Genomic DNA, 16,768 nt, shown 5'->3' with positions numbered 1-16,768 from the left:
CTGAAATAGTCCTACTGAAAACAATATTGAGGCAAAATTAGCTGCCCTGTGATTAAAGAGGATTTTTGTGGCTTAATAAACTCTAAGCTTTAAACAACCAATTACTCTATAAGACAAATTTGAAGGAGCAGAGGGCTGGGGACTGCCTATATAAAATTTTATTCAATATAACATTTTTTAGAAATAAAAATTTTAAATGAGATATTCATATTAACAATTATATATAATAGGCTCTGTAACATCATTATAATTAATATTACAGGTAAGAGGTATCCTAAAAACTATATATTCATCAATATGGTATACAACTATTTCCATTCCTCATTCTTTTACAATCTAAACTCATATATTTCTAACTTATTTACTAAGTATGAGTATTATTTTCAAAATGTGGTTTCAGTAATACCAAGCACAGAATGTATGTGAGTCTCTCAAAACTACATACAAGTTTAAAAATGTATTCTTTCATGCATTTATTCAATCAATATGCATGGAGGGCCTTCCTTCTATGTGCCTAGCACTCTATAGATGGATACTTTCTTATCCCTCCTTTGAATCACCATTAACATGTAGCAAAACGTAAAAAAACACACTCACAAAAAACCATATGTAACTTGGAAACTTGGGGACTAATTAATATAAACAAGTCATTTAAACAAACTTTTGGCATCACCTATTATATAAAGAGGGAAGAACAAATGAACTCTCAGCACTTGGCATTTCTAAAGTTTTATCAGTCACTGCAGCCAGTATATAGATATCTGCTAATTTAATTCAGTTATAATTACCTTCATATTGGGAACATGTACCACATCCCCATACTGGTCTTTTGTTTGAACGGTTATGGTGGTAGGCCAACCACAACGAATATCATCCTTATTCAGGATCAAAGATGTTTTCTGAGGATCAGCATATGAATCTGGCTGAAGCCACCTAACAGTAATAAAAAACAAACAAAACCACAAACATTGATCAGCATCTTCAATGATTAATATAAGATAAAGCGAAACGAACAAAACTTGTATCAAACAAAATGCTAAAACAGTATCTTCATTTCCGATTCAGTGACAATCACGAGTGTCTCCCCTGGAAACTGTTAAGGACAAATTAATTAAAATAACATGCCAAAGCACAGGTAATTTCTGATATTTAAATATAATATAAAAATACTTTTTAAAACCAGAAAACTTGAAATTTTAACTATGGCTAATTTAAAATCACCAAGAACATGAATGTAGGTTGTGCAAAATTTGAAGTCCTGAGCAGGATCATTCTCTCTGAAGGAGCTCTGTGTTACTCTGCCAGCCTGGAAGCCTGGAAAAAGCATGTCTCTGTAAAAGCAGGGGCAGAAATGGCCCTCTGCTTGCCTGAGAGCAACCAGGTTCAAGGTGTACTGCCAATCTTTTTTTCACAGTTTCTTAAATATCTTCCTCATTACCTTGCTTTCCACCTAAAGTGCATCAGTATCTTATAATTTATGATGTCCATTCCTGAATTCATTCTGTGATCTACACTGGAGTTGTCCTGTGAGCTGAGTAGTAATTCTACCATGCATTACATAAAAATGTCTACCGTATATAGTAGTGAGGCTGACTTAAATGATTTGAGATTCCTCTCCAATCACTATTTTGTGATTTTTAAAAACTAAAGCGTAATTTCTGCAATTTTAAAATTAAAACTAGAAAGAAGTTAGATTTTATTTTTAATCGTAAATCATGCAGACCAGTATATTTTTTTCCTTTTCATCCTAAACACAAAAAGCAAAAAAATAAATAATCAATGAACAACTATAATACATTTAATTTTTTTTTTTTTTGAGGTAGGGTCTTGGTCTGTTGGCCAAGCTGGATTACACTGGCACAATCACAGCAACCTCTGGCTCCAGGGTTTGAGCAATCCCCCACCCCTCAGCCTCTAAGTAGCTGGAACTACAGTGCACGCCTCCATGCCTGGCTCATGTTTGTATTTTTTGTAGAGACAGGGTTTTGCCATGTTGGCCAGACTGGTCTCGAAATCCTATGCTCAAGCAATCCACTTGCCTCAGCCTCCCAAAATGCTGGGATTTCAGGCATGAGCCATCGCACCTGGCCTTATCATGCATTTTAAAAAATTTTTAAACGCTTTAAAATATTAACTATTGCAGCCTGGGCAGCATGGCAAAACTTTGTTTCTACAAAAAATACAAAAAAGAAAAATAGCCAGCTGTGGTGGTATGGCTGTAATCCCAGCTACTTGGGAGGCAGAGGCATAAGAATAGCTTACGTCCAGGAAGTGGGGGTTGCAGTGAGCTGAGATCATGCTAATGCACTCCAGCCTGGGCAACTTTTTTGAGACCCTCTGTGTCAAAACAAACAAACAAAAAACTCCAAAACCATCAAACAAACAAAAATATTAACTATCATTTTGTATTTCAGCAAGTTAATAATGCATAAACCAGATTTTTAAAAATCAGCACTTTAAAATCCTAATGACTCCCCTCTTTCATTTCAGAAATGAAGAAAGATGAAAGGCCTAAAATAGAGTAAGTAACTTAAAGCACATTTACCTTGCAAGCCTTCCACCACTTGATCCTGGGACACAGGCAATAAAATCATCCAGAAAAGACTGTTCATTGCTTTGGATTTGGAGTGGTAAACTTCCCTCAAGTGCTTCTAATATAGTTGGTGAATGAGAAAGAGCTAAACCCTTTCCAAGAATGCCAGAATGGGTTTTGCACACCTGTTAAGAAAGAATATTTATATATTTTTAAAGATAAAACCTTAATTACATAAAATTTTTCAACATGCAGATACTTTTAGACAGGCCTTCATAGAGAAATCACTTTCTCCCCATACCCCACTGTTCCTTCTTTTAACCCACAGAATAGGAAATTTCTAGGAGAGAAAAATGTGAGACAAATTTGCAATCTCTTTTCTCCCTCAAAAATAAATGCCCTGTCAGAGATCTGCATGCTGGATAAAATGGTGTATCTCCTCCACGCCACTCCTCTATGTATTATATCCTCATTTTTCAGGACCAGAGCTCCCTCTGTCAGCAGCTGTGAATGTCTCCCATTGTTTTCTTTTTGAGACAGGGTCACACTCTGCCACCCAGGCTGGAGTACAGTGGTGCCATCATAGCTCATTGCAGCCTCGACCTCGTGGTCTCAAGCAATCCTTCTGCCTCAGCCTCCCAAGTAGCTAGGAATACAGGTGTATGTCACCATGCCTGGCTAATTTTTTAAAACTTTTTTGTAGAGATGGGGTCTTGCTATGTTGCCCAGGCTGGTTCTGAACTCCTGGGCTCAAGCAATCCTCCCACCTTGGACTATCAAAGTTCTGGGATTACAAACCTGAGCCACTGTACCTGGCTTCCCTCTTTTTAGGTCCCCTTTACAGGTAGCTATCATGAGTAAGCTATGTCTGTTCTCTTGGGTGGGAGAGTATCAAGGTCTTGACTTGGGTGAAAACTGGGTGGAAGCCTGATTGTGGCGGCACACAAACCTCATTAGCCTGTCTAAGCCTTATTAAAGTTAAGAAAAAGAGGCAGATAAAACAAATTTTAGGTTTCATCTATCTAACAAGCAAGTCTTATGTTTTTAGAAAGACCTGCTTTAAATGCTGAAACTAAAAACTTTTTACTGACTATAAATTCCAAAAACATTTCTCATAGAAAATAATTCTATTTCTAGTGCTATCAAATTTATATAACAGTAATTTCTGCCTTCTATAAATTATGCAGTTGCAAAAAACATTATCTTTAGAATCAAACAGATTTAAGTTCAAATCCTGGCTTTGGACAAATTATTTGCTGTGTGGTCTTAAGCTAAAAAGTTACCATCCCAGAATCTGTGAAATGTATAAACTGGTGGTCAAATAATCTCTTACACAGTTATTGTAAAATTTAAGCTAAATAATGCATATAAAATATACAATATATTGCCTAACAAACAGTGTTTAGTACATGTTAGATTATCACAATAACTACCTTACATGCCAAAAAGATTGGCAATTTGGGACATCATTTTTTTTTTTTTTCTTGAACAGTAACACAATAAAGATCTCTCCATATCTGGCTTAGGTGACATTTTATACAGCATAACAATCCCTGAAGTATAAACAATATATGAGCTCTGATATGGTTTGGCTCTGTCCCCACGCAAATCTCAACTCAAATTATAATCTCCACGTGTTAGGGGAGCGATCTGATGGAGGTGACCGAATCATGGGGGTGGATGATGGACTTCCCCCTTGCTGTTCTTGTAGTAGAGTTCTTACAAGATCTGGTTGTTTGATAAGTGTGTAACCCTTTCCCCTTCCTCTCTCCTGCTGCAATGTAAGATGTGCTTTATTTCCCTTTTGCCTTCTGCCATTAAGACCTCCCTGGCCATGCAGGAACTGTCAGTTAATTAAATCTCTTTTCTTTATTAATTACCCAGCCTCAAGTAGTTCTTTATAGCAATGTGGAAACGGACTAATGCACTTTGATAGTTCTCCTTTAACTAAAATGTTGCCTGACACATATTGTTTATTTTTGAATCTTAAGGTACAAAGATTTAACTTTAAAAAAAGAATACACATAAGATGCCAGTAGCGTTTTAAAACTCAGAAGTTTCTTAATATTAATGACAACATTACAGCTCCGTATGCTTAGAACACAGTGTTCAAAATCATGGACTTTTTGTCACAAAACTGCCAGTGGCCATATCCCAGTGCAGTTGCTCACTAGCTGTGTGATCATGGGTGAATTGCCTAAAGGCTCTAGGCCTCATCTGTCAATGGAGATAAAACTTTTTAATTCATAGGGTTGTCATGAGGAGTTAAAAACGCAATTACAAGGTCTGGGTACCAGTCTTTGTTTCCCACCCAAGTCTTCAATAAGTTACATAACTTCTTTGAACTTCAGTTATTATAATCGTAAGATGCAAGACCTAATATTGATTTCGAAGTGCAATTATAAAAACAGAGAGATAATATTAAAGATGCTGAAACCTATGACATGCTCTATAGATATTCTTTAAATCACTACTACTAATTGCATATAGCTAGTACAGAAAATAAGTATGATCTAAATCAGTGTTTTCCAAATGTGGGCTCAAAGTTCTGGGATCCATGGCAGAATCAGAAAAAACTAGGGAAAACAAAGTCTTCCTTTCTAAGACTCTAACTTTCTATTTTTGGCAATTAAAATGTCCTTTATTTTATAAGATAGTGCTTATAATATGTAGTACATTTTTAAGGAGGGTTTTCACTTAGTAAGTTCCGGGGAAAAATTGTTTTGGAAAATTTTACAAATCTATCAAATCCTACGGTCTGAGTACCATGGATCCTAGATGAGTGACTCTCAACTTTTCTTCTGTCTTCATACCACTGCTAGATGCAAAAATTTCCCCATCACTGATGGTCTCAGTATGTGGCTGGCAATGGTTCTCACTTAGGAGTAGATCAGAATCTCTGGTTTGACCTAAGTAGATATTATTACAATTTGAAAAATGCTGCCTACAGATTCTAATATTTCTATCCTATTAGAGATTACTAGCTAGCTAAAGTCAGACTAACGAAGTAAGAGAACAATTTAATTGTCTCTAAGCAATTTTGAGAAATATTAGGTTGACAAAACAGATCCAAAGGGGTACTGCACTGAAATATAGTACTCATGTATTTCTAATCAGTGCCAAATGTGCTGGTTAATGCCTAAACAAGCAAAAACATAAAGCAAACAATAATAAAAACAACAAATGATGGCTCCCAATTGTCTACAGGCAACTGGCCCTAACCACTTAATATGACATAACGGTTTGTCACAGACTGAGCTCACCTCACCAACTGTATACCAACTGTACTACCTCACCTTTTGCTGCTTCCTATCAAAATCTATAACATAACTATACATCCTTTGTGAAATATCTTTCCCCTTTCTCTAGCTGGAAAAAAAAACAATTCTTTGAAGATGCAATTTAAATGGCCACAGCTCTCCAAACCATCCTCTGTACCCTTGGCACTTGATGTGTTCTTTCTCACAAACGATTTTTGAGAGTTAATTACCCACCACATACATAGGGCTCACATGGGTCTCTCCCACCAAAGGGAGCAATTATAAGTTATTTATCTGTATAATACCAATGAATAGAGTGAAGTACTTAATGAATGAACTCAACGGTCAAGAAAAATAGGCTAATATAAGTGATAATGCTTTTTAAATTAACATACAAAGTTTTTCCTTATAACACTTTGGGACAATACCTGCAATGCAGCCTCCTCAAGAATTTCAAGATCTTCCTCTAATTCATTACCTGTCATGCAAATAAAAAGTTTTAATAAAATATGTCAATACTTAGTTTAGTTTAATTTTCTAGTCCCTTGTATTCATTACGTCTCCCCACCACCTTTTTTTTTTTTTTCTTTTAAACAATTCTGCTATTCCAGATTGAAAAGATTTGTCATTCTGGATAAATCCCAGTGGCATACATTTTAATATATAACATATTTCCAGTGGGAATATAAACTACAACACTCAAGAAAATACTCAAGTAGCATCCATGGGTGATTTGCCAAAGATATATCCTACATTTATTAATGTAAATATATACTTTCTGAACTTAGTGTACTTGTTTTGTCTAAAAAAACAGGGAACAAATTATTTCAAATCTGAACCTTTATATTTTGGTGCCTTATAGAAGAACTATAAATTTAGTAAACAACAGGGACTCCCAGGAAAATGTAAGGCAATGACTGTATCCCTTAGCCATTTTCTCCTTTATTGCTTAATGTAGAACATATTTTATTTATTAATATTTCTTTTAAATGTTACTAATAAAGTAATACTTGTTCTATGGGAAATACTCAAATTGTACAGCAGTGTAGAACAAAACATTCTACATTCTAACCAGTGCCCTGGCCTCTTGAAACTATCCAGTGTCAAAAGCTCCTTATGTGTTGTTCTAGAAACTCTGTGTGAAAATCATAAATGTACAGTATATGCATTTCAACTACACATAAACATGCTTTTTTTTTCTTTTGAGACAGAGTCTCGCTCTGTCACCCAGGCTGGATTGCAGTGGCGTGGTCTCAGCTCACTGCAACCTCCACCTCCCAGGTTCAACTGATTCTCCTGCCTCAGCCTCCCAAGTAGCTGGGACTACAGGCACCTGCCACCATGCCCGGCTAATTTTTTGTATTTTTAGTAGAGATGGGGTTTCACTGTGTTAGCCAGGATGGTCTTGATCTCCTGGCCTCATATCTACCCACCTAGGCTTCCCAAAGTGCTGGGATTACAGGCATGAGTCACAACATACTCTTTTGTAATATACAGAATAATGTGTGCAAAAATGGCACCCTCTTCTGCAACTTATTTTTGTCACTTAATATAATTTGGACATCTTTCCGTGTTAGGCCATATAGGCCTACTTTTTCAAAGAGCTGCATAGACTACCATTGAATGGCAATGCCATTACTTATTTAACCAGTTCCCAACTGAAAGACATTTTGGTTGTTTCTAGGTTTTACAATCACAAGAACTGCTATATTAATCCATCCTTCAACATATACTTTTTATTTGTGTAAGTACATATACAAATTTTCTACGTCAAAAAAAGTATATACATGTGAAATTTAACAGCTATTGATAAAAATAGGCTGCTAGCAATTTTCCTCATATGGATAGAATATGAGGTCTCATTTTCTCACATATATACCAATATTAAATAGGAGAAAAGGAACTGAGAAGAATAAAAGGGACCAGGAAGAAAAAAGGCAATAAGGAAAGGAGGAAAGGGTGAAGAAGAGAAGGAAGAAATAATAGAGTGGGAAGGGTAGTTTTAGAGGAAGGAGTAAAGACAGATTTTTGGAAAGGTAAGAATTAGCAAAATACAATAATACCTTTTGGTCCCAAATACTGTGAAAATAAAACTTTAAACCATGCATAAACATTATAGAATTAGTAAGCATTTTTATTTTCAACTTTACTCTCTTGATTATAGATATATATCATACAAATTTGCTTCATATAAAAAAGCACCATTTCTGCCATTGCCTCATCTCTGTTCTGCTCCAATGAAAACTCCTCTAAAGAGCTACCTATATTCAAATGAACTCCCGTTCCTTATTTTCCATTCTCCCTCTCTCTACTCTGAAAGACTTATAGTTCTCTCATTTCACCAACATATTTCCTGTTACATATACAAGCAACCAACAAGTCTTCAAATCCAATGATAGATTTTAATTCACTTCACAGAGTATGCAAAAATGCCAGGAACATCCCCTCTCCTGGTTTTTCTCCTACTTCATGGCTGTTCCTTCACAGTGTCATTTGCAGCCTCCTCTTCCTGTTCTGTGCATCTTTGAAATTTTGGTAAGTCACAGCTTTAATCCCAAGCTATCTTCTCTTTCTTATCTACATTCTCCGGTTCATCTTTCATACAGTCCCATGTCTTAAAATAACAATCATATTCAATTACATTTCTATCGACCTGTCCTTGTATCTAGACAATGAATATCCAGTTGTCTACTTGATATTTCCACTAGGATATTTAAGAAACATCTAGAACTTTTGGTTTAATACTAGAAATTCAGTGCTTGGCTGAATACACGCACTATACTCACTGCCTGGCTCAAAGCATGTATATGTATAAAAAGGATACCCATGTGAGTGTGTAAATTAATGAAGACGAGAGGATACCCTTCAGTCTCTAAACAAACTCAAATTACCAGTACATTAAGCAGTTATTGCTCATGAATATATGAGATTATAAAATTCAATTTATATATTTCAGAGCCTTTATAATAAATACATTCTACTCTTAAAAAAAAAAAAAACTATCAAAAAATATCTAGTATTGGCACACTTACCAATAGGAAGTGCTAGGTCCTTCTTCATCAGAGCTGCCGCACAAACCCCACCAAGATTGGCTAATTCTTTTTCCAACTGGATGACTCCCTATGGAATTGCATAAAAAAATTGCTGCTTTAAAAATGTTTGAATGATAATATAATTTATCAACAAAATGTGATTTGCGTTCAAGCATTACTTCTGAAATTAGAAGGAAGCACACGGAGCTAATGATTAAATCATGAGTAGAAGAGATTCAACACTCAATGTTGTATCTCAGGCTGGTTATAAGGTTCAGGTTTACGGGTTCACTGTCCAAATAACTGTTCATTCATTACTTTGGTCAACTTTGTCCTTGGTTTTATTTTATTGTATGATTTAAAACATTTAGACAAGATGATAGTCCCTTTGTGAAAACAGGTTCTACTATTTACTCAGAAAGTTATAGCCAACTGAGCAGGTTCAGGGCAGGTATAACTATACTTCAAAGGCTGGGTCATGTTGCATAAACTCCAACCTCTTCATGTATTAAAGTTGCAAAACAGACCACTGCACATAATTAAATTACAAAGTATTTAGAATTATACACCCCTAGGTTAAAATTAACATCTGACTTCTTATTTTTTGTAGAGAAAGGATTTCGATATATTGCATAGGCTGGTCTCAAACTTGCTTCAAGTGATTCTCTCGCCTCCCAAAGTGCTGCAAATATATGTGTGAGCCACTGCACTTGGCCCTGACTTTTTGAATACAGGCAACAGTACAATTTAAGTCAGACGCACAACTCACTGACCCTTAAAAACATAATCTTCCTTAAAAGAATAAAAAGATAATACATTCTTACCTCATCAGGTCCAGGGCTAAATTCATATCCAATTGCAAAACACTTAAAACCATAGAAAGAAGCTTTGTCATCTTTCACATAATCTGATGCAGTCTCCAATGAAAAAAGGGCCTCATTTCCTAATAAAAATGCCAGAATTGAGTTCAAAATCACAAACAAATTTATAAAAATTTTCCTGTCTCTTATCCAATGGACCTTCTCTTTTATCACAAGATAGGCAGAAACACAATCATATACTATGCAACTTAAACAGACTTTTGGCAAGGAGAGTTCCTATATCTATTAGAGGAAATTGTACCAAAAATAACACTAGAAACAACAGGACTATCACAAAGGAATTCTTATTATTCTTCATAATCAAACTCCCTTGCTAAATAAAATATTTTTAAGTTACATGGGCAATCATTTTTTCATTTATTTGTCCATTACTGAGGTTAGCCTTTTTATTTTTCAGAGTGAGCAATCCTCTACCCTGGCGTGTAGCTTTTTCTGATCTTTTCCCAAACAAACAAACAAACAAACAGGCAGGTCAGAGTAGAAAGAAGTGGTTTCTGAATTTAAATTGCCTTAGTTTGAAGGATCACCAGAGTAGTCCTGGTTAACTGGTTAAGAACGTGACAGACCATAAGTTTAAAAACATGGTTTTAAAAACTTACTGAAATAATTTTCATTTACAGAAAAGCACAGTACCAGCAATAACAACTATGCTTGTGTGCTCTGTCTCTCCTGATCACACATACCCTGAAGCCAACTGAAAGTTTTCACACAACTCAGAAGGTGGTTCACGAATTCTCTTACAAGAAAGGACTTCAGTCCTCAGTTAAGTGCTGAAAATTTAGCACTTCCTGGGAAAATAAAAGATCTAATCCATTGTTTTCTACAGTTTGGCCCCAACTACACAGACAGCTAGCTACTCCTCAATGTTAATACTCTGCTTTAGTCAAGCTAATCTTTTTTTCACAAAAATCCTTAAAACATTCTCTTCTCTAAAACTTGGATCAGGCTGTGACCCTTGCCCAGGGTACCTTATTTATTCCTAGAATGCAATCCAGATACACAGTAGGTCTTTAATAACTTTTTCTAAAAATTACTTAAACAATTTCAATGATACACCCTTACTAAATATATATAAATGCACACACTTTACCACATAAAACAGAAGTTAAAAAAAAAAACAAGACTTACCTGGCAACACCAAAACCATAGTAGGCCACCCAGAGGATCCTGAAAATTTCTTTAATTCTATCCATGAATTAAGATTTTCATGAACAGATGTCAATTTTGGTCCATATCCTGAATTCTGAACAGTTCTGACAGGAATCAACAAACGAAGGACATCTTCTGACTGTGCCGTGCCACACTGAGGGTCGAATTCGATTGTCATCCACCTTACACATTCTGGGAATGTCACCTGAGGTCAACAGGCAAGCGGACATGAATACAGATACATACACATAAGCACACACATCTGCATCTGTAGGTGTGTGTATGTCTATGCCTTTATTAAAAGACACAACAGGATAAACTACGAAATTAAAATAGAACAAAATGTTACCTATGACAGAGAAAGAGGAACAGGGTGAAAAGGACAGAGATAGAAACTATATTTGTTTCACAAATTTGACTTCAAACTATGTAATTATTTAAAGAATTATAAAACAAAATCCAAATTTAGAAAACAACTTCTAAAATCTAAAGTAAATCCAAATGTAAATCCAAATCTAAAGTAAAACAAAATCCAAATTTAGAAAACAACTCCTAAAATCTAAAGTAAATCTAAATGTATATCCAGTTAACTCATAATCATGCAGAGAGAGGGAGCATTGCAACTTACTTTAAACACAGTAATTTGATCATACATGGGATATACCTCCAAGACAAAACACACACACACACACACACACACACACACACACAGAGCAAATGAAATAATTTAATGATTTTCTAATTCTGATAGTCCAGTGTCACTGACAATAGGAATCTTGGATATAAGAGAAAGGAGACTGAGGTGTCTCTATGGTCCTTATTTTGAATTAGTATTAAAAGTATAAACTCATGAGGTATTCTATCTTTAAAAAACTACACATACACAAAAATGTATCTATACATAATCATATATACATTTATGCATATACATATATATAACATACGTGTATGCATGCATAAAAGAAATCAGAACACTTTGAAAAAACGGTTAGTTCCAAGTCTGAAGCATTAAACATAAGAGGAGCCTGGAACACCTTATACCAGAGAGCAAGGAAACTAGGAATGATTGCAAGGGGTGTCTCGGAAAGACCCAGCGGGGAAGCTGAAGAGGCTCCCATCTAAAAATACATAGGATCCAGTTTCTTCAATAAACAGAACTCAAGGGAACAACAACAACAAAAAAAAAAAGAGCGAGACAGAGGGAGACTTAGAGATTTAAAGGGGCTTAAGATTAAAAGGAACTTAAGAGACATGCTAATCACAATGTGTGGATCATATATGGATTCTAACTCAAACTCTTAAAAATTTACATGATGTTTGAAGACATTGTTTTTTTCAGTGTGATAATGCTATGGTTATTTTTAAGGGTCCTCATATTTTGGAGACATCATATCAATAAATATAAATGTGATTTAAAACAATATAGGAAGTTAGGAAGTAGGTTGAGAATAAATGAGACAGGTCAAAGAGTCGAAACTGCTGAATCTGGGATGATAGATACACAAGTGCATTGTACTAGCTTGTTTACTTTTATATGCTTAATAGTTTCTACAATGAAAAGTACAATATTTTACAAGCACACAAAATATAAATTTACCCTTCTCCTCCTTAATTTGCATGATATAATGTAAAAAACAAAGACTATGGATTTTGAATATTCTCTAATAACATTAAATTATATATCTTTGAAACATAATTTTTTTTTTTTTTTTTTGAGACGGAGTTTCGCTCTTGTTACCCAGGCTGGAGTGCAATGGCGCGATCTCGGCTCACTGCAACCTCCGTCTCCCGGGTTCAGGCAATTCTCCTGCCTCAGCCTCCTGAGTAGCTGGGATTACAGGCACGCGCCACCATGCCCAGCTAATTTTTTGTATTTTTAGTAGAGATGGGGTTTCACCATGTTGACCAGGATGGTCTCGATCTCTTGACCTCGTGATCCACCTGCCTCGGCCTCCCAAAGTGCTGGGATTACAGGCTTGAGCCACCACGCCCGGCCGAAACATAATTTTTTTACATTTCATATAGACTACTTTAACTCCACACTGGCATTGTAAATTTTCAGAGCTCAGGCTATAGTACCAACAATGTCAGTTCAAAAAATAAAGTTTAAAATTGCTAGGCCGGGCGTGGTGGCTCAAGCCTGTAATCCCAGCACTGTGGGAGGCCGAGGCGGGTGGATCACGAGGTCAAGAGATCGAGACCATCCTGGTCAACATGGTGAAACCCCGTCTCTACTAAAAATACAAAAAATTAGCTGGGCATGGTGGCGCGTGCCTGTAATCCCAGCGACTCAGGAGGCTGGGGCAGGAGAATTGCCTGAACCCGGGAGGCGGAGGTTGCGGTGATCGCGCCATTGCACTCCAGCCTGGGTAACAAGAGGGAAACTCCGTCTCAAAAAAAAATAATAATAAAAAAAAAATAAAATTGCTAATGCTTGTATCTACTACTATTACAAGTCACAGCCTAAAGTTTACCATTATATACCACACTATACTTGTAGGAAGATTTAAGAACAACTCTCATAAACCAATAAAATTTTATAGCCTTTGAGATAAAAATTCTGTCTTAAATTATTTTGTACATCCAACAGTGCCTAACCACCTGCTGATTCTCTATATTTAAATATTATAAAAGAAGCTACACTCATAAATACAGGCAAGGCATTCTTTAAGATATTATCAGAGAACCTCAAGCCAAGTTTTACATTTGAATCACACTAACAACTGGTGCCTACCTTGTAGTGCATCACACAGGCAGGTTTATATGGGTGCTCACTCTCTATGACAGCATAGTGACTGGATGTTGTACATGCAGAGAGGCCCTGTTCAGGCTGGTTTCCGGTGGTGCTATCTGTCGACTGATTAGGGTTGAAGGCAGGGGGTGCATACTTCTGATTCAAAATGGCAACTGATGGAAGCAACTGTTGGACAAGGCCAAAGACTTCTACAGCCACCTAGTACACATACAAAAATATGGCTAAATGAGATATATGTGAAAGTGGTTATAAAATTATAAATTGTAATAATTGTTAGTTACTCTAACTCACAACAATTTCCATCTAGATTTTCTACTTGTTAAGTTTTTGTTCAAAGAGAAATCTGTCCAATTGATGTAAAGGATTTATCTTAGATGTTACATGACAGTCTAATCTAAATTTCTAAGTACTTTTGTTTTTTCATGATCTGAAGTAAATCAGATTTTACTTAATTATGACAAAGAATCAACAGTTTATCATTTCTTCCATCTCTTAAATATATCACTGTTTTAAAACACTCTTATCCTTTAACACTGCTATGGTTATTAATGAAGACCATTTGGCATCAACATCATAAATCTGAAAAATCTCAGTTAACATAATCTTTCCTTACATAGAATATTTCCAAAATTTCTAAAATATAAAGCCAATAAATAAGCATAGCAATCCAGTAAACAATACTAAGAACAGAGAAGTTTAAGAATTAGCATGTCTATTTCTGCTTGTTACCTATAACCCAGGTACTCAAAGATGCAAATTTTTGTAAAGACAAGATACAAAGTCTTTTTTTTTTTTTTAAGTATTAAGAAAAAAGCCATTCAAAGTTATAGAACTAAATTCCATACCTTGGGAATAGCAGCAGCTACTGGTCCTATGTAGGCTATAATAAGAGGAAGCAGCATGGAAAACAGGCTGGAAGAACTAAGTAGTTCTGGAATGTCATCAGCTAAAAAAGGCATAAAAGGCATTAAAACTATAGTTATAAAGTAATTTCATTGTACTGTATACAGGCTATACTAAATCTATATTCTGTTCTTTTGAGCAAAACTATAGTTGACACTAATTGGGTGCTTGTCAAGGGCGTGGTACTATTATAAAGGCTTTTTAGAATACATGTCTTATCTCAACTAATCTTCACAATAAGATACTTTCATTACCCTCAATTTTTAGAAAGGAAAACCAAGGCACACAGTATTTAAGTATCTTACCCAAAATACTTAATACATAAGTACATGTACCTGAAAAATGACAGAGCTGGAATCAGAACCGAGGGTAATGGAGCCATTATTTTAAATTACTATTCTGACACCAAACATGGCTGTATTAGCAACATTAGGCAAACTGCTTAATCTGTAACTTAGGATAACAACAGTATTCCCCTCATTTGGATGTTGTGAAGATTAAATGAGGTAATATATGTAAAACACTTAGAACAACACCTGCACATATTCAGCAATCCAAAAATGTTTACTGTTACTAAGCTATATCGCTTTCTGTTTCTCTAAGAAAAGCACTTTGCTGATTAATATTTTAGTCAGTTATCCATAAATATGGTGCTGGAAAGATAAGCTGAGTCTAGACTGTGAAGAACTTTATTTTATAGGCCAATTATTCTCCCAAATACTGATTCCTAGGTCTGCTGTTGCAACAAAACAGGCTGCACACTTATTTAAAAAATAGTTTCTTAGCCTGGCTCCAGCCCCTGGGGATGGACCCAGTATTCTTCATTTTCAGCAAGCTTCCCAGGTGGTTCTAAGCTAGGTTTGGGAATTAATGTAATACATTAAGGAGGTGTAGATAACAATATTTTTATAATGATAACTCTGTTGCCAGTGTGAAGAACAACTAAACAACTAGATGGGGAATGGGGGAAAGGTAGCAGTGAGATTACTGGAATATTATCCCTATATTTAAAAAAACTACATGCACTTGCACCATAGCAGCCTAAACGTCACAGTGGAAGAACTGAAAGTAGGGAGAACACAAACTAGAGAGTTTCCAGTGGAAAAATTCACAGAGCTCAATTTAGACAACTGCCTGTGAGGAGATGGTTAGGGTTACCCAGAGTTTTGGGTGGATAGCGACACATTACTAGAACCAGAACAGAAATGAAGAAAAAGTTTTTTGACTACTAAAAGAAGAATAAACAAAAGACCCAGTTTAATCAAAATACAAGTTTTTCTTTCACTAAATTAACTGAGAAAATAAGAATATAAGATAACTCCTTTTGAACATTCTAAATAATTCGGCATTAGAGTATGGAGAGCATGACTTATCTAAAATTAATGCATGTGTAGATTTATAATAAAGAAAATGCTTAGATTCTATTAAGACTGTATAACAGTCTTAATAATTGTAGAACAATTATTGTTCCTCTTCAATAATTTTATGCAAAAATTTAGGAAACAAAGCATCTAAAATATGACGATTGAGAAAAAAAGTCTTACCATCCACAGCAAGAGCTCTGTGCAGGAGGTCCTTCGAGGCTCGAACCACAGTGCTGACCACAGACAGCGCTCTGCTACAGTTTTTATCTTCTTCATTGGCTTTACTCAGAAGTTGGGACTGTAAATCTCCATCAAATTCACTCCTGTAGCATGACCAAACATGACAGTATTTTACAATGGTAAGTAAAACATGATCCAATGCTAGGAATCATATCCAGATCAGAGATCTTCATTTAATTTACAGTTTTTTTTAGAAGTTAAAGTTTAAAAAGTAAATATGCAAATATATAATTATAGGGAATGATAAGGACTTTGAAGGAAAATAAAGCATACAGCATAAAGTGAAGGGTGTTATTTTAAATAAGGTCAGTTCTCCAAGGAACTGATGTTTAACAAAGACCTGAATTATTTATTTATTTGTTTGTTTGTTTGTTTGTTTATTTTGAGATGGAGTCTTGCTCTGCTGCCCAGGCTGGAATGCAGCGCACAATCTAAGCTTACTGCAACATCCACCCTCACGGTTCAAGCTATTCTCCTGCCTCAGCCTTCCAAGTAGCTGGGATTACAGGCGAGTGCCACGACACCTGGCTAATTTTTCTATTTTTAGTCTCTACTAGTCTAACTCCTGACCCTGTGATCTGCCCACCTCAGCCTCCCAAAGTGCTGGGAATATAAGCATGAGCTACTGTACCTGGCTGACCTGGATTAAAA

General features: G+C 35.6%; 1 protein-coding gene across 18 annotated transcripts in view; it reads right to left on the bottom strand.

Annotated features, from left to right (window-relative positions):
• Nucleotides 1-16,768, bottom strand: part of MYCBP2 (MYC binding protein 2) — a 275,403-nt gene that overhangs the window by 105,665 nt on the left and 152,970 nt on the right. For all 18 annotated transcript variants that reach the window (XM_017498820.2, XM_037727973.1, XM_017498830.2 and 15 more), the window contains 9 exons: nt 16,058-16,200; nt 14,456-14,556; nt 13,590-13,808; nt 10,835-11,060; nt 9,650-9,768; nt 8,826-8,913; nt 6,222-6,271; nt 2,546-2,718; nt 789-933 (listed from right to left, as the gene is read on the bottom strand). In XM_017498820.2, the coding sequence (XP_017354309.1) occupies nt 789-933; nt 2,546-2,718; nt 6,222-6,271; nt 8,826-8,913; nt 9,650-9,768; nt 10,835-11,060; nt 13,590-13,808; nt 14,456-14,556; nt 16,058-16,200 (1,264 nt within the window). The remainder of the gene's footprint in view (nt 1-788; nt 934-2,545; nt 2,719-6,221; nt 6,272-8,825; nt 8,914-9,649; nt 9,769-10,834; nt 11,061-13,589; nt 13,809-14,455; nt 14,557-16,057; nt 16,201-16,768) is intronic.

This window comes from Cebus imitator, unplaced genomic scaffold (genome assembly GCF_001604975.1).
Source record: "Cebus imitator isolate Cc_AM_T3 unplaced genomic scaffold, Cebus_imitator-1.0 Scaffold252, whole genome shotgun sequence".
NCBI classification, from domain to species: domain Eukaryota; kingdom Metazoa; phylum Chordata; class Mammalia; order Primates; family Cebidae; genus Cebus; species Cebus imitator.
This window is presented reverse-complemented; position numbering and strand designations above follow the sequence as displayed.